Genomic DNA, 18,297 nt, shown 5'->3' with positions numbered 1-18,297 from the left:
GCCCCAGGTTATAGAAATTATTTCACTGGAGGTTATAACATTTCCATGCAGATAAGCTAGGGCTGAACAGATCCTAAATTAAGTCATTCTAAGCATGCCTATAAAATCTAATCTTTTTGAGGTTATCCTGCTGAACAAATAGATACTTGCAGTTCAGAGGGACTTGAGCTATCTAGTTCTTTTCAATAGATGTATAGATTTCTGTTTATTTTATTATCTTAAACAGAATTCCTGCTTCATAAAACATTTTCCCTACTAGGAATATACAGAATACATATCTGTGCGTTGCACATAGAAGTTATTTTGAGGAATCATAAGTTCTTTTGAGGTAGTGTGTCTGCACAGTGTTCCTCAGTCTATCCCACTTTTTCCTGTTCATAGTGATTCTATGAACTAGAATAGGAATATAGGATTTAGGGATGACACAAATTGATGAATGATTCTGCACATATTTGAGCTTCATTCTGTTTAAGGGTGGGGACCTGAGAGTTTATGGCTTCATAGAAGAAGCCCATTTTATTTTAGGCTTTAGAGAATGGGGCAGAAATGGGACAATGAGCATTTGGGGTGAGAATACAAGGGCAAAAAGGGAGAATAGATTTCTAAGGGAGTAGAGACGCCTTCACACCTGAAGCACATTAATACCAGGGGCAATGCTGCTGGCTCCAGCTCCTGCCATGCACATGTTGGCATAGGCTTAGCTGCAGCAATCACATAGCAGATGGGTCTTTGCCAATGCATGGATGTACAGGGATGGACAAACTGCAAGCTTGGAGTGATTCATGTGTGAAGATTGCTCAGATAGTGAGCAGCAGCCAAGCTAGTGTTCTTGGTGCTTTGTACATAAAGTATGCTAATTTAGAAATTTGATCTCAGTTAATTTATTTGAAAGAATACACTATAAAATAAGACATAACAGGCAAATTGGCTCTTTATGAAATGGCAGTAGCCCCAGAATAAAGAAAAAGCCTAGCCAAAGAGGCAAATACTGAATTAAATGTGGACATTTCTAAAATAAGTAATGTTTGCATTCACCTTACCTCGGTACATTAAACATTCTTTCCTCCTCTTCCTTTAATACATATATATTAGAGTCTTCAGAAAAGGGGCATGTTGTTACATATGTCCAGGAAGGAGAAGAGAAAAAACAAACTTCTGGTGCAGCTGGCACAAGAGGAACAAGAAGGAAGGTTTCAGATACTACACCTAGAAGAAGATCTGCCCGGAATGCTAAAACTGAAACCTCGAGTCAGTCTCAGAGTTCACCAAAATCCAGCAATTCCGGATGTGAGGCCAGTGGCGATGGTAGCTCATTTATGAATGCTGCTTCTGCAGAATCTGAGAAACTACCTCCAAAGCGGAAGGCTAAAAGAGGAGCTAAGCAGAAGGAACCTGTGGTTAAAAAGAAGCTCAGAAGTTCTGGACGTTATGGAAAACCCTCTAGTGACCTATTAGACGATGAATCTGAGACAGAGGTAACAACAGTACTAGATAAAAGCAATCTATCCGACAGTGAAAATACTGCCACTGACCTGAGTCACAAAAATGATGTAGAAACAGAGTCTGCTAATGGCTTGGAAAATTCCAAGGACTGTGTGACATGTCAGGAAGATCCTACAGGAGATGCTGGTGAAGGGCAGGCTACTTTAGACACTGGTTCCTGTGTTCAGGATCCTCCTTTGCTCACCCTAGAGGGAGACACTGAAAAATGTGAAGTAAAGGAAGACACTGAGTTTGAAAATAATGGATGTCCTGCTGCTGAAGAAGTAGATAAAATTTATAGTGCTTCTAGAGAAGATGCCTGCAATGATACAGGAACACTTACTCATGAGCCTCAGGAATTAGGCAGTCCTATGAATGAATTGCCGGAGAAATTGGAACCCATGGCAACAGCAGATCAGCCTTTGGACAGTCCCGGGAATGAAATCCTGGAGAAAGTCGAAAGTGTGGCAATATCAGATGATATGTTGGCTGATCCTGAAAATGAGTTGCTAGGTGCAACCGAATCTGTGGCAATAGAAGATGAGCCAGCGCCTGATTCTAGAAATGAATTCCCGGGAGACCTTGAACCTTTGTCTGTAGCAGATGAGCCTGTGCCTAGTCCAAGAAATGAATTGTTTGGCGAGTCAGAATCTGTAGCAATAGTAGATGAGATGTTGGAGAGGCATGAAAAGGAAATGCCCGAGAAGACATTAGCTCCTCATTCTTCTGAGGATAAATCACCAGAAGAAATGGGATTTGAGGCAGTAGTCAAGGAGCCATTGGAAAATACCACAAGCACGTTACAGCAGCTTCCAGTGCCATTGGAAATGGAAGGTATGAACACTGTCGAAAAAGAAGTCTGTGTACCCACAGAGAATGAAAAAGATAATGATTTATTAATTACAATTTCTTCAGAGAATACATTCAATCAGATTTTAGAAGAGGCTAGAGAAGATTCTAGAACCAGTTCATCACCTAAGTTGGAAGACCTTAAACATTTTAGCGAAGACAATAATGAAATAGTAGCTATGGAGTGTGACTCATTTAGCAGTGATCAGAATGAATCTCGGATAGACCAGCCACTAATGAGTGGTAGTGTAGAGCAAGAGGCAACCTCCTTTTCCCATGAAACTGAAAACTCGGTATCCCTTTTGAGCTCTTCTGACAAGAAGGAAGAAACAGAATCCTCCGCAGAACTTAAAAAAGATAAAAAGACTAGGACTAGAAGATCAAGATTTCATTCTCCATCAACAACTTGGTCACCAGCCAAAAGAGAGGGGAAAAGATCTCAGTCTCCATCTCCCAAGAGGGAGATTGTGGCTGAAAGCAGGATGTCTCGATCTCCTAAAAGGGATGTTTCCAAAGAACGGCGAAGATCTCTATCACAGTCTCCGAAACGAGATCCTCCAAGAGAAGAGAAGAGATCCCCATCCTGTTCTCCTAAAAGAGAAACTCTGAAGGAAGGGAAAAGATCTATGTCCCAGTCTCCAAAGAGGGATCTTACGAGAGAAGGGAAGAGGTCACCGTCGTCTTCTCCAAAAAGGGATTCTCTCAGGGAAGGAAGGCGATCTTCTCGGACACGAGCTAAGGAATCCTCTCCAAGGCACAAATGCCGATCTCAAAGTAGGGATAGAGATAGTGAAAAAGATGGGCAAAGAAGAGATCATGAAAGAGAGAAGAGTAGGAGGAGATGGTCACAATCACGATCAAGGTCTCGATCTAGGTCAAGATCAAGGACAAGAAGCAAAGGCCCTTCATTCCCTAGAAATGAGAGGGATGGCTATTCACCTCCCAGGTGGAAAGAACGGTGGACAAATGATAGCTGGAGAAGTCCCAGAGGAAATGACAGATATAAAAGAAATGAGCAAGAGAAGCAGACAGAGGGTATGAAAAGAGAGAGGGACAGTTCAAGCAAAGATGCCGACAAGCAATCTTATTCTGACCAGTATAGGAAAGATTATCCAGACTGGGTTATGGAAAGGATAAATTCTGTTCCCGAAACAAGGAACAGAGAGAGGGACAATTTTAAAAATCAACCGTGGGATGAAAATAGGCAAAATGATTCAGGACCTCCATGGAACAGAAGCTTTGGATCAGGTTGGAATTCAAATCGCAGCAGAGGTGGCCGTGGCAGAGGTGGCCGTGGCAGAGGTGGCTTTACATATGGAGACCAGAGTGAAAACCGCTGGCAAACTAAGAAGCCACACTCGGGGAATGCAAATAGTTCCGGAATTGAAAGTTCAAGGTTTCCAGAGCACCAACCATACAAACGTAAGATGGAGCAAGACTTCTCTTTCGATACACCTGCTGATAGGTCTGGGTGGACTTCTGCATCAAGCTGGGCTGTGAGGAAGACTTTACCAGCAGACGTACAGAATTATTATTCCAGAAGAGGAAGAAATTCGTCAAGCCCACAATCTGCGTGGACAAAGCCAGAAGAAGTAGCACCTGAGCAAGGTATTTATTTTCCCCATATTAACGCATAAATCACTGGTTTGGGATAGAGCGGGCAGACAGTCCCTCCTTTTTTAAAAAAAAATATCTAAGAATGCTAGACAGGGGATGGTTAACTTTAGCTTCTGTGCAACGGTCCCAACTTAAATAATCACAGCCTTGCTGAAATGGCGAAGCCTTCAAAATGGGGTATGTTCCACTTTCCTGTTCACCCACTATAGCACACATGCTTCTCATTTAATGTTGAATAAAACTTTGATTTTTTTGGTGCCCTTAAAGCTTCAGTACATCTATTCAAAAATCTGTGGTAAAATTTTTTAACTCTTCGTGCTATACAGTGGATAATAATGTGGCTGGAATGTATCCGCTCAGTACAGCTCTGTGGAAAAGTATTTATGTGGCGCACAAAATAATACTTTTAAGAGAACCCTTTATTGTATGTTAAGTGAATGTCTATGAGGATTGTATTTGACATACCAGATATCCCTCCATAACTGTTTAGCAAAGTAAACAATGGATTGGATCCTAATATATCAAGAGTGCTGTTCCACTCATCAAAAGGATGCTCCTGAAAATCAGTGAGAGACGATTTTTCACTGATTGACCTTCCCTTCAGCCTCCTCTGCTTTCTTTTCCTGAAAACTGCTCTAGAGGGCTAGAGAGCTTCTGGAACAGTATGCTAGGTGGCCTTGGACTTAGATCCATTCAACTCTGTAGTCCCATATTTTAGCCTACATTGCAGAGACAGCAAAACAAGAGCATGTAAAATAACAAGACCACGTGTGCTCTTTTTGGGAGACAGAGAGAGAGAAATCTGGGTTCCAGATTTAAGATGATATTAGATACCATGTATTGACTGCATGCCCTCCACTGTGCTCTGTTTTTTGTAATGCTTTATGGAACTACATGTTTTCAAAATGTCTTTCCCCCGTCTGATAGATCCAAACTTCAAAGACCAAGCCAGCCAACAAGGCGAAAGTTCTCAACTACCCATAAACGTGCTGCAGCCACAGATGAATGTAATGACACCCGTAAATACGCAACATCAGTCAATGAATATCTTCCCATATCCAATGAGCGTTCCTGGTCCTATTGTGAACATTCAGCACAATCCATTTAGCCTTCCTCCACCGGTGCCCATGCATCTTCATACAGGAGTGCCTCTTGTGCAGGTAGCAGCTTCAGCCAATGTGTCTCAGGGACCACCTCCACCACCACCACCTCCACCACCATCCCAGCAAGTTAACTATGTTGCTTCCCAACTGGATGGAAAGCCGTTGCAGGTATATCCTTTGGTTGTAAAAAAATAAATAAATGTAGTTTTAAAACTGACTTTTGGAATAGGGTTCAGTTCTTGTTTTATGTGAATTTTATGCATTTGGGTGGAAGTTTTCCTTAAACAATTTAATGCTGCAATTAGATTGACTCGGAAGCCCATTGGGAAGGGGGGGAAATTGGCTTGAATCATTCTTTAGGAAGCCCATGGAAGGAAAATAAGCTGTCCCCTCTTTCACCCTGTACACCATCCACAATTGTTCAGGATGGCCCTCATCTTAAGCCATAAAATATCCCCAGTTAACACTTATCCTTTGTTAGTTAACATTTCTCTTCCGTCATTCTAATGCGGAAAGTATTGCTTTATACATTATTTATACAAAATGAAGAGAGGAGAAAGAGGAGCTTCAGTTTTTGGCCCTGTTCGTGCATACTGTTGTGTGGCTGTCATGCCATGTGATACGCATCTGTAGCGGGATAGGGTGATGGTTTATGAGTTTCCACATGAGCAAGAACTGCTCCCAGGTTAGGTGCCTGCCCTGCTGTGGAAACATAACACCTTGGTAATCTGCCCAACCCACCTGGTTGCTCGTTACAGACATCGCTGTTTCAGAGCAGAGTCCCCAGCAGTGTGGATACAATGACTTTGCAACAATGATAATGTATGAATTTGGCCTAGTTCATATTATTTTTAAAAAGCTTGTATGTAGTCTGGTGAATTTGTTTCCCCATTGTGAAAAAATTCATTGGCAGTAAATTCATACACAGATGGTTTGAGGAGCGGGGGGAGGACAGCAACAGAAATTGTTCACAAAAGACTAAAATCCGCAGGATAAAAGCCAATCCCATATGTGTGCGTTCACTCAAGTCCTGTTCCAAGAAATACATTTTTGTTGGTGTCTTTATATGGAAGTGATAATCTTCATTGTTAAATTCATTTACATCTCCTTTGATATACCCTACTTATAAAAAGGAACATGAGAATATTGGTCATTCTTTGTGGTGATCAATTTGTCATTACTTTGAAGAGGTCTGCTTTAGGTTAATATTCCTGGCTTGGGTGGGGTGCCCTTCGCATCATAATCAGAATGTTAATCGGGTTCAATTCCAGAAAGCTTAATCAAATTGAAACAAAACCAACACTGAAACAATGTCTTAATGAAGAGGGAATTGTGGGGTCGGGGTGAAGAGGGACCTCATTGGGAAGCCCTGACTCAGAGAACACAGAAGAGTTGCCCAGCCTGCACTCCACATCTAAACCTGTTGTAATTCTCCATATCCTTGTGAGACTAGGGTGGGTTAGACTTCCTTCCACAACTGAAGAAAACATTCATGTGAAGTCCAGTGTTTGTTGTTCTTTCATGGTGGATGAATAGTCTGTCTTTGGATGATATGAAGCAGGAGAATGGGGAACCCATATCCCTCGAGATGATGGATGCATCAACCCCAGCTAGCAAGGCCAATGGTCAGGGAAGATGGGAGTTGTAGTCCAGGAACACAGATTAGCCACTCCTGACTATAAAGCAATATGCCTGGGAGGGGAGCTTTTGTCAAGATCTTGCTCGGCTGCCACATCTCTGTTAAATTACAAGTACCTATTCTGAAGTGCTTCTCAGAAAAGGGCCTCTACATTTGCTCAACAGATAGCACCTTGTGAAATGTTTGCTGCTGTAATTGGCTACTTTTGGAATCTGCTCCCCCTGCTTCTGTCCTGGACGCTTTCTCATTCTTCCATTGCCATTCCCCAAGTATGGTATCTGAAGTGAACCAGAGCAGGATTGCAAATCACTGCTACTGAAGGAAGCAGACTCAAGTGTGTACACTTCTTGTGCACTGCTTGCTCCATATAATAGTTGGGCAGCGCTCATATTTTTATCACAACTGCCTGATCCAAGTGCAAAGCCAGAATGAAGGACTTCCATCTATTACTGGTTGGAATAAAAGTTTGCATTCCTAGGTTTATGGCCGCCTATTCTTCTGTGGATTGCTGTGGTGGTTTCATGGGCTCTCCATCCAGCTGTCAGTAGATCACTGAGAGGCTGCCTTCTCACTGGTTCCTTCTGTCTTTATACCTGTCCTGGGTGGTGAGCTTTGGCTTCTATCCTAGCTGGCAAATGCATAGGTTTCCTTCTTACATGATGCACAGGAGTTCAGTCTCTCTATCTGCAGACTGTTGTTTTTCCCCCTTTCCAGTCTGCAGAAAAACCCCTTAGACTGTGTTTTCACACAAATTGCCATGTTACTAAGACTATTGGGTTGCAGAGAAAGGGGAAATGGTCAGTGTCACATATAGGATGGATTCTGTAGTTAAGGCTAGCCTCAGCTGAGCTGAACGATCTCTTTCCACCTATTAACTATCTCTCAGAAATGTTAGAAACACCCAAGAACTAAAGGTTCAGGGCAGGAGCGTTGGATGCAACCAGTTAACATATTAACTTCTGATAACTTTTTAAAACAGGCTATTCCTAGTACTTCCCATGTTGCCAACAACATGAGTACAACCCTCTTGCCTGCTCCAACAGCAGCTGCTCTGGGAAGTGTGGAAACGGTTCAGGGACCAAGTTCTGGTAATGCAACATCGTCAAGTAACATCAAATCCTCTAATGCCGCTGTAAAATTGGCTGAAAGCAAAGTAAGTGTAACGGTGGAAGCCAGCGCAGATAGCTCGAAGAAAGACCAGGCAAGTTCAAAGCCAAGAGCAATGTGCATAATTCTGCAATGCTAAAATTGGAGAGAAATAATTATTTACCCTAAAGAAATGGAGAGGATGTCATATTTCACCTTCCATTTATATCATCTTTTTAGCTTCCTAAGAAATCATAAGGTTTCTTCTGGGGGGGAAATTATAGACTGACCTTGCAAATAAATTCATTCCACCTCATTAGAGATGTCAAATATTTGGAAATGTTGAAGCCGTGGGAAAACTTACCAATTTGAAGGGGGGAGGGATACAAAGGGTGTATATATACATTATATACAATAGTCAAACATGAACTTATTTACTGTTTTAACAACATAAAACAGATTTTTTTGAAACTTGAAATATAAAACTGTCTTATTTGGTTTTAGATTCAGCTAGGTAGCCATGTTGGTCTGATGCAGTAAAAATATATTTAAAAAAATAAAAAAATGTCCAGTATCACCTTAGGGACCAACTAAATTTGTTCTTGGTATGAGCTTTCATGTGCATGCACACTTCTTCAGATACTATATACAGATACTGAAAAAGTGTGCAGGCACACGAAAGCTCATACCAAGGACAAACTTAGTTGGTTTCTAATGTGCTACTGGACAATTTTTTTATTATATATATATATATATATATATATATATATATATATATGTCTATGTCTTATTTGGCATATCTATGAAATTTAAAACTATAAACACCTCAGTTTTGTGCAAACAAAACTGCAAACATACCCAGTTGTAGTCCACTTTCTTCTGTGGGTCTTGATTAAAGTTCTCTTCTCACCCAGATTATTTCTGTGAGGCTTTTGCTTCTGACCTTTGTATTCCGCATCAAGGCAGGGCAGCAACTTGCTTGTTTTTCAGTTGGTGGCAATTAAAGTAGAGTGTTTCAGGGGAGAGGTGAAAAGATTGACCACAAAGGAGGCACCAGATCAAAAGGACAGGTGAATCTGGATGCTTCTGGTATCTCCATTCTAGACCATAGGTGACCAGAAGAAGGCAAGCAACAATTCACAAGCAACAAGGTCTTGAATACTCCTCTCAGGAAGGTGGTAGCACCCTCTAGGTGCAGAAGTGCCTCTTGGGTTTGATCGTTGTAGACTTTCTCAAGTCGAAAAATAAAATCTTTGAACAATATTTAAAGCTTTTTCAGAGTCCCCCCATAGCGAAAAGTTTTCCATTGGGTTTTCTTTTTCCTGGCCTTCACATCTTTACTTCCCAATCCATACAAGCGCTAGTTATTTTTTTATTAAAAGAGGAACGAAAGATCCAAATGTTGTGAAAGTTTCCTTGCCTGGTTGCTTAAAGGCAGCTGTTATTGGGTGGCTGTTTACAAGCCTTGTAGACAGCTAGCAATGCTTTATTGAACTCGCCTATCTGATAATCCTTAGATGAATAAAACTAGAGGTTCCATTGGTTTTGTAGTGTCAATAAAACTCACTTGTAAATCAAAAGGTAGTATGTTTGCATTGGTACACATGTTAAAAGCAAAAGTAGCCATGTTGGTTCATTAAAAAACAAAGAAACCCTAAAATCCTTAGTTGAGCAATAGGTTTTGGGACCAACCATAGTATCACAAAATTGGGGCAAGCTTTCCTGTTCTTCATCTTAACAGTTATATCAAAAATGCTGGTTTGTGTGCCTTTTTCCTAAGTGTAACACTCTTTATCCTAATTTTTCTAGAAACTGCAAATTCAAGAAAGAGCTGCGCAAGAAGTGAAGCTGGCTATTAAGCCTTTCTATCAAAATAAAGATATTACTAAAGAAGAATATAAAGAAATTGTGAGAAAAGCTGTAGATAAAGTAAGTGATACACTATTAATATCAGACAGCATTTAGCAGTCTGCATTCTTCTAACCTTGAAACCTGTTGAACAGAGGAGGCAAAGAGGTGAGGCTAAGTGACAGGCTTATTGCTCTGGAGAATAGTTCACACAGGGGTTTGTTAATGGAGGTGAAATAAGTAGTTATAATTTAAGCTAGTCTTGTTGTACAATCTTGAACAATTCTTAGTGAACATGATAATAGGCTATGGAGAGAGTGCGGACTCAATATTTTATTCAGCTTGCAGTGTGTCTCCTGCCCCAACTGAAACCTTTATTGCCAGCCTGCTTTTAGAACATAAAAAATTGTTCTTGCTTAACTGATGGCCATTAGGGTGGAGGTGGGGATATTTTCCTACTCCCCTGGGAAACTAGAAAGGCATGATGAAGCTTACTCCCCACCAGATACGCCTTACAAGGGTAGTTTATTGAGATCGTATGTCCCAATAATTACTCACTTTTGGTGTGATATTAAGTGGTATGGTTGGTGCCAGTTAACTTAAAGGTTGTGTGTTCTATTTTCATGTAGGTCTGTCATAGCAAGAGTGGGGAAGTTAATTCTGCAAAAGTGGCTAATTTGGTAAAAGCTTATGTGGACAAATACAAACATTCGCGGAAGAAAAATCCAGACGAGGCAGTTTTTGCGGAAAGGAAATGAGCGCAGGCTGGAATATGCCATCGAAATGTCTGTAAAGTGCAATTTTGACATGGACTATTAACTAAAAATAGTGGGTTGAAATATGATTTTGATAAAATTATTTTTCGATATAGTGTATAATGTTTTGTTATAAATAAATATAGATCAATGCTGCAACTTCTTTATCCTTTTTGGAAAGGATATGTAAAGAGAAACTAAAAGGAATAAAGGAGAGTGCCCCTCTTATTAGTAATATACAATTGTGTTGAATGCCACATGTACAGCATTTTGGTTCAAACAGTAGTGTATAAACACAGATGTTTGTCAAAATACAGTGACTTGGACAGATATGTACAATATATGTAAATCAGTCAGGGGAAAAATTCAAGGCAGATTTTTCTTTAATCCTCCTGCCAATGCCCCCCCTTCAATTCCAATTAAATAAAGTGTTTTGCCTTGATTTACAGGCTCAAAATGTGTGTTTAAAAAGCACACTCTTTGTGAATAGAACAACTCACAAAAAAATCTACAGAAGTAAAATTTGTTGCCCAGAAATTTGGGCATCATTTTCCTATTGTAACACCAAATAAAGGCTATGCTGCTTGTTGTTTTGTGGCTTTTTAGTTCTTGTTTTGAGTTGTTAGATGAAATAAAAGTTCTAAAAGGCATGGTGCAGGCAACCAAAACCACTGCTTCATCCTCAAACAAGTTTTGGGAAATGACCTTTGAGTCGTCCTGTGAGTTTAAAAGATATTCTGTGCTTGATTTTTGTATATGGGCCCTAATTGCCTAACTTCAGTTTTGTCTTTTTATCTCCCATCACCTTGAGGAAAAACGTTCTGCTTGCTATTAGAGGTGGATTATGTAACCAATAGCCTTAGTCAACACTACCTGTGGCATACCACTGTCAGTTTTGGTCTACTGTAAGCAGCTGCTTGTAGTAGGCCTGAGAAGTAAAAGCCAAATATAACAAAAATTGTGTCATGATGAAGGCTGCATAATAGTTTCCCATGCTCTTTCCATTCTGACCTCCCACTAGTATAATGCATGAGGCCTAGTCTTTTATTTGAGTTGATCTTTAAAGTGTTACATGATGCATGGTGGTGAAGGTAGTGCAATTGCTAGATAGGGCATTAGTAAGCATAATGCACTTCTACCTGAAATGGCTTGGTTGGACTTGGCATTGATTTTTCCAAAGTGTAGAGAAGTTACCACTAGCTCCTTCAACAGAAATGAAAAGTTAAGGAAACTAAAGGGGCCTTGGTTTAATAATGCTTTGAAGCAAAGTGCTATTACAGTGCAGTTAATCCTCCCAGGGTTTCATGGTAGCGGCTGTGGTGTGTACCACATGTGGCACACAGCTGATGATTCAAACCATTTAGCCATGTGTTCCTGAGAGCCTTCTCACTGGTGGCAAACTAAGGAAAACCCAGGGCTGAGTGAAAGGAATATGGAGCACAGCTGTGTAAAGAGTTAGTTCACTTTATTTTTCAGACAAGGACTTGTTTGCCTGTATTTTGTGTGTAACTAAAGATAATATTTATCTTGTGGAATCTTTTTAGTGTGAATATTTCCCCTTCCTTTTTTTAAAAAAAACAGTCAAACACTATGCTGTAGAGTTTGTGTTAGACTAGTAGATATTCCAATGATCTTTCAGCCCAGACTGGCTAGCACTTTTTGGAGGAGACAAAAACATCTCCTGTAGCAAATTGTACCCTACCATTTATGTAATCACACCATATGTATTTATGCTTACTGCATTCTCTCAATTATTGAAGATGGGGTGGGAGTGCATATCTCTCTGCTGTATACCAGCCTGGTGCAGATGTAACATTGCCTGATATTGGTTGAGCTCAACTTTCGCTTCTCTCCACCTTTCCCCCTTCAGACTTGAAGGCTTCCCATTTTGCAGTGCTAATGAGGTTCCATTTGGTATGCACCAAATACATTGCTAAATGTGATTTGCTTCCAACCAGAGATTTGAAACCTCCTTCTAACCATGGCTAACTAACTTGGTGCAGATATAACAATAGCCAGAGTTAGTGCTGGGAAGGAGAAGGAGGGGTAGGAAGGAGGGAAAGTCTGAGCCTGAGGCATTGCCAGCTTTAACAATGGTAGAGAGACTGCACGTTATCTGCACTGAGCCATATCGTTCCCTCAGGAACTGTTTTTCTTAAGAGTAACTTCATGGCATGAAGGTTTGATACGCCTTCCACATACTTAGGGAATTTGTTTAATATTTCTGTTCTAATACTTCTGCAGCACAACAGAGGCAGAGTTACGGCGAAACCTGTATTTGCTGTATTTCCAGTCCCAATGAAGAATATTGACTAGTATGTGTTCAGCCTCCATCTGCGTCAGGGCTGATGAACCTGTGGCCCTTCACAGATTGTTGGACTACAAGTCCCATGGCCCCTTAGCATTGGCCATGCTGCCTGGGCCGAACGGGAGTTGTTGTCCAATATCTGGAGAGTCACAAGTTCCCCTGCCCTGGTTTACACCAATATTTAAAAACGGCATCTCAAGATATGCAGGCCTTTAAATTATGTGTTCAAAAATGCCAAGCATCACCTATATAGGTATTCTGATCCCACAAGATCAGAATGGGATTGGACTAGATGACCCAACCCAACAATTATGTGATTCTAAGAAAGTACTCATCAGTTGGATTAGGCACTGTATGTGCAGAAGGGTGTTGTGTGGCTTAGAGTGTATCCCGTGGCTGGATGAGCAACTGGAACCATAGCTCTGATTGTTGTGTTAGTGCTCTAAGCATTTATGGTGCCAGTCACTTGGTTGACTGCAGGCAAACTGACTGCATCTGGCCTCGCCCACCCCCCAGTGACTGGTGTGCCAGTGCTGAAATGAAGTGCTACTTACCCACTGGTGTGAAGCGCATGCATAACTGGAATGGCCTGCCGATTCTGTTGCTCTGGGAAAACCAGCCAGGCTTGCTTTCATCTGAAGACACTTGAGAAAACATGTGCTCTTAGATGCACGGGCATTTCTTTGTTACATTAAGGCTGCAATCCTACACACACTTACAGGGGAGTAAGGCCCATTGAACTAATTCAGAAAGAGCTTGAGTGGAGATGCGTAGGGTCAGCCTTCAAGAGAGAGTTCTGTAGGCCTGTAGCTGCTGACTGATATCTTGTTAATCTCTTGGTGTTGTCGTTTTTCAAGAGTTTCAATAATGCAGAAGCAAACCCAATGGACTGAAATTACTGTGAGAAAATTGATTAGAACATCATGAAATTGTATTAAGGGGGAGCGGCAGGTGCACTGAGCACTCCATCCAGTCTTTCCGTGTGCATGTGGCTTAAATATGTCTTTTTCTTTTTTTACAAAAATAAAAAAACAAAAAAACAAATCAGGAGCACAGTGGCTGATTTAAGTCCAGGCTGTGTGATGTCTGTAGCATAAGGCTGGAATAAAAGTCTACTGAAACAATATTCTAAAGAGTTTTATGTAGTTCAGAATATTTTCTAATAAATTCTTTTGACTAAGTGGAAGGAGTCTGGCTCTTTTTAACCTGTGTTGGTATTTCCCAGTTATTTCCCAACACTTTCCTGGTATCAATGTCAAGCTGACCATTTGGTAGTTACCTGGGTCATCTTTTCCGTTTTTCGAATATGCAGACAATGTTTGACTGCCTCCAGTCTGCATGGTCAAATATAGAGGCTCTGATACTACACCTGCAAACTTAGGGGCAGCTCCTCATGCCCTGGAGATTTGAGTTCATTTAAAGTAGCTAGGTGTTTCCTTACTACCTCTTTTCCTATCTTGGGCTGGAGCTGCCTCCTTAGATCATTTATTCTGTTATGACCAGGTTGGGCATCACTTTTCTTTTGGGTGAAGACAGAGGCAAAGTAGGTGTTGAGCAATTGTATACTGTTCCTTTGTAATTTCCCCTTCCATTTATTGCGCTTGCCCTTAAATCTCAGCTCATCTGTAAGCTTTTTATGCAGCTACTGTACAGTGGTTTCTGTAGATGCCTCCCACTTTTCTTTCTTGTTGGAATTGTCTGCATTTGTGCCTTCAATAGTTCACCTTTAAGATTAAACTCCCATCCATCTTGGACTCCCTTCTCTTTTAAGTGTTTCTGATCACGGGATCTCTGTGGGTTCTCTCACCCAGTGGATCCTTAAGCTTTTTTCTAATCAGTCCTCTTAAAGTCCAGAGTACATGGTGATCAGGCTGAGTGATCCTCTGTAACATAGCTGCTAAAAAGTCTCAATCTGTTGGCTGTCTCTAGCTGAAAGTGCTTAAACCTGAACAGCAATTAATAGGTGTATGGAGAGAATTTTTTTATTGCTACTGTTTCCCAATTCAACCTGCTTCCTAACAAAAGTTATTTCAGCTTCTACAACTTGTATGTTGTATAGTCTCACTTATATAATGCTGGCTTTCAGCTGCTAAGCATATACACACACACAAACACGTTGAATGAGCTTAAAAAAATGGTGTGGAAATTGTCTATTCTTTTGAAATATCCTAAGAATAATTAAGTATGTGCAGCAATAAAAGGCTTTAGATATATTTTTGCCTTCTCTTCACAACTTTCTTCACTGGATTATAGCATAACAGTTTACATTACACTTTGAAGTAAAATATATTTTATTAAGTACCCTTCTGAAGATTCAGGAATTTAGTTGCTGAGGTGTGACTTCAGACAGAAATAATACTCTATAAAGTTCCGCCTGCCATATACAATCTTTGCAAAGTAAGACAAGTGTCTAAAATGTATTATTCAGTAAGAGTAAAATATAAGTGGGAACTTTGAGGAAATGGAACATATTTTAAGCATTGATTGGGCTGGTACAAACTGATCTTTGTGATATAAGTTTGTGTACAATACACTGTTCTCTGTATTTGAAAATAATAATGCCATGTCCAGGTTCCACTTTTAAATTCACTTCAACAGATAGAAAAATTACATATTCTTTAGAACAGAGGTTTGCAAACTGACTGTGAATTCATGGTTAAATACAGGAGATGACACACCTTATCACACTGAATTGTTTTTAAATTGCATTTTTAGTGCTTTTGTTTCTTGTATTCCAATTTGAATTCTATGCAATTACAATGGCTACGGCAGCCAGAGAAATCATTAAGTCCCCCGCCCCCCCGGCAATTTTCAAGTGGTTCATGAGGGGGAAAGCTCAGGGGCCACTCCTTTAGGAAATAGAATTAAAAGGGTGCTCACCAATAAAAGATATTACTGGGTGGTGGTGGTTATTGGATGCTCTGCTAAAAGGACAGTGTGCCTTACATTGTGACAACACATCACAACTTTGGCCTACCTGAAGGTTAGCTGAGCAATACTGGCACACAGGAATTGAACTGCCTGCATCAGAAATGAGTGTTTTAGGACTGCTGTAAGGGTAAATACCAACTTTGAGTTGAGGCTACAGGGAAAGCTGCTTAACTCGGCCTTATGCAGAGTCCACTGGCAGAGTTCACAATAGTTTCCCTCCTCAACTCCCAGGATTTCCCATGCATCTTTCTCTTATGTCTCACAGCAAACAAGAAAGTACAATTTTTATGGTGGGGCGGTGGGGGGAAGAAGGTGAGGTTTGTCGCACAAGACCTCCCACCCAACTGTAGCAGCACAACCTGCATTTGCCAGTATGTGACTGAATCTTACCTTGGAAACAGTTGAGTCTGGAAGCACCCTAAATAAGAGGCAAATGCAGCATGAGGAGCCACGATCCTGAAAAAAACACTCAGAGGGAAGCACTCCAATTGCTGAGAGGGACTGACGTAGCAGCAGAAAAGCCCCTTTAAAAAGTCATATAACTAAAGGAGAGCACAATTAGAGAAGGGACACGGATCAAAACATCACACATATCGGGAAAGAAGAGTGGGAAGGAAATAAGGTACTGGCAGTTAGAAAACTCTGGATAATAGCGTTGAAGCTCGGATAGCAGCACTTCTTGAAAGTTGGGAAATAAAAGTTGAAAGATACGAAAGTAACTGCTAAAATAGAGAATCTGTGAAGGGGAGGAAACACAGTAGGCAAGCTGATTTAAAAGAGACAGAATAAATTGTGATTTAGAAAAGACAGAATAAATTGTGAGGAAAGCAGGGGGAAGAACTTGATACACTTTTTAAAAGGTTTTCGGTTATGTATGCACACATACAAATACTCACACATCTAACTCAATGCAATGAGGGTGAGCCAGTGAGTTAGTGTTAAATTTAACAGCAACTGGCCCCCACTCCTATGTCCCCAGGCAAATAGGCTTCTCTTTACACCTTTGAACAGGCCTGAAATAGGTCTCCAAATATGTTGGTTTCATGAGCACAGAAACCTCCCTGCAGTCAGAAACACTTTACTAGATCTCTTAGGTGTTACCAATAATGGTTGTTACCTCATGAGGGGGACAGTGGGGATTGTTGCCCTCAAACTTGTGGAGAGTGAATTTGGGTAGTGAGGATGCTCTTGTAGTCGAGGAGCTTCCTCATGGCAGTTTATAATGCTTTTTCTAGGTTTCTAAATAACACAGGGAGCCTTTCACTGCATGTTTTCTTCAGCCCTATAATGAGCGCCTGAAGAATCATCAGAGGAAAACAACATATTATTTTTATAGCACAATAAGGTTTGGGCAAGTTTTCCGAAGAAGCTGTACTCGAGGCAGGCCACTAAACTACAAATAAAACAAATTTATTAAAATGTGGACAGTTCACACGCTAATTTGACTAACAGCATGCTGGAATAAAAGTCTTACTGTTTGCTGGAAGGGGAGGAGGGAATAATTGGTCCAGGGGCACATTTATGAGGAGAATGTTCCAGAATCTTCTGAGCGCCACAGCCGAGGTCTCAGACACCTCAGCACAGGAGGTGAACTATGCCTGAGGTAGCTGTTCAAAGGCTCCTTGAGGCTTTAAAACTTTAAATTGCCTCAAATTGAACTCATAAATGGGACAGCAATGATGCTTGTAACTGAATAAAGTACGAACATTGTCTTGTTCTACTGGCCTTACGCAGCGGCCGTTTCCTAGACCAACTGAAGTGTCTGGAGGGTTTCATGGGCAGCCACAGGTGGAACACTCAACCGAAACGCAGTCTGAAAGTTACTAGACCATGAATAACTGAGGCTTCATTTTGATTTCTTAGGCAAGCGCACCGCTAACTAGGTGAAGTTGGAAAAAGGAGTTCCCCAGCTGAGCAACCAGAAGGGCTAGATCCAGGAGTGCGCTTAGGCTGCGAACCTTCTCCTTTAGGGGAGGTACAACCAGCACAGATAGTGGTGGAAGACATCTAGAAGCAATCCAGGAAACACTATTTCCATCAAGCACTATTTCCATCACCATAAAGAGGAAGGAACCGAGAGCAGAAGCACTGAGTGGGGTGGGAGGGAAGTTAAGCTCATTTCAAATTTGGGCACCAAGCATTTCCAACTGTCCAAAGCACAGCCACAATGATATTGGGGGTGGGGAAAATAAACCTGAGGGAAGGAAGAAACTATGATTATTCCGCCCTATACCTGCACGTTTCAGGGCGGTTCACAAGATAAACTCACAATATAAAAACATAAAAACACACAGTAAAAATAAGAAAAGGAACAACCCATTAATTCCCACCCTCCCCAACCCATTTTAAAAGGGTGTTGAATGTCAATCAACCAAAGGCCTGGTTAAAATGGAATGCTGTTGCCAGGCACCTTAAGGTGGTATAGTGAAATGGTTCTAAAAAGATGGGAGTAAATAATGAAAACCATCCAAAAATTTTGTCCTATATAAATTGGTAAGTCTTTATCCTACACTAAAAAGTCCTATATGCTGTAACCTTTCCTCATAGGGGAGTTGCTCCAGCCACTTGAAAATTTTGGTTGCCTTTCTCTGTACATTTTCCAACTCTACAATATCCTTTTTGAGACAAGACAACCAGCACTGTACACCATATTCCAAGCGTGGACACTGCATATATAAT

The 18,297-nt window shown here is 40.9% G+C and overlaps 1 protein-coding gene and 1 long non-coding RNA gene across 4 annotated transcripts in view; one reads left to right on the top strand and one right to left on the bottom strand.

Annotated features, from left to right (window-relative positions):
• Positions 1-13,867, top strand: part of SCAF11 (SR-related CTD associated factor 11) — a 31,266-nt gene extending 17,399 nt beyond the window's left edge. The window contains exons 11-15 of one of the 3 annotated variants that reach the window (XM_083574312.1): positions 1,093-3,939; positions 4,876-5,219; positions 7,670-7,843; positions 9,586-9,705; positions 10,254-13,867. In XM_083574312.1, the coding sequence (XP_083430438.1) occupies positions 1,093-3,939; positions 4,876-5,219; positions 7,670-7,843; positions 9,586-9,705; positions 10,254-10,382 (3,614 nt within the window). In that variant the 3' untranslated portion in view covers positions 10,383-13,867. Of the gene's footprint in view, positions 1-1,092; positions 3,940-4,875; positions 5,220-7,669; positions 7,892-9,585; positions 9,706-10,253 lie in introns of all 3 variants that reach the window. The other 2 variants (XM_083574311.1, XM_083574313.1) reach the window with 2 other exon arrangements.
• Positions 8,550-15,982, bottom strand: LOC310744002. The gene is made up of 2 exons (XR_014539325.1): positions 10,084-15,982; positions 8,550-9,965 (listed from the first exon to the last, which is right to left on the bottom strand). It is a non-coding gene; the product is annotated as an uncharacterized lncRNA (long non-coding RNA).
• Positions 15,983-18,297: the final 2,315 nt, after the last annotated feature.

The sequence above is a fragment of the Podarcis filfolensis genome (genome assembly GCF_964270895.1).
Source record: "Podarcis filfolensis genome assembly, chromosome: 10".
In the NCBI taxonomy this organism is placed as follows: domain Eukaryota; kingdom Metazoa; phylum Chordata; class Lepidosauria; order Squamata; family Lacertidae; genus Podarcis; species Podarcis filfolensis.
The sequence above is the reverse complement of the archived record's forward strand: the minus strand, read 5'-3'. Positions and strand labels throughout refer to the sequence as shown.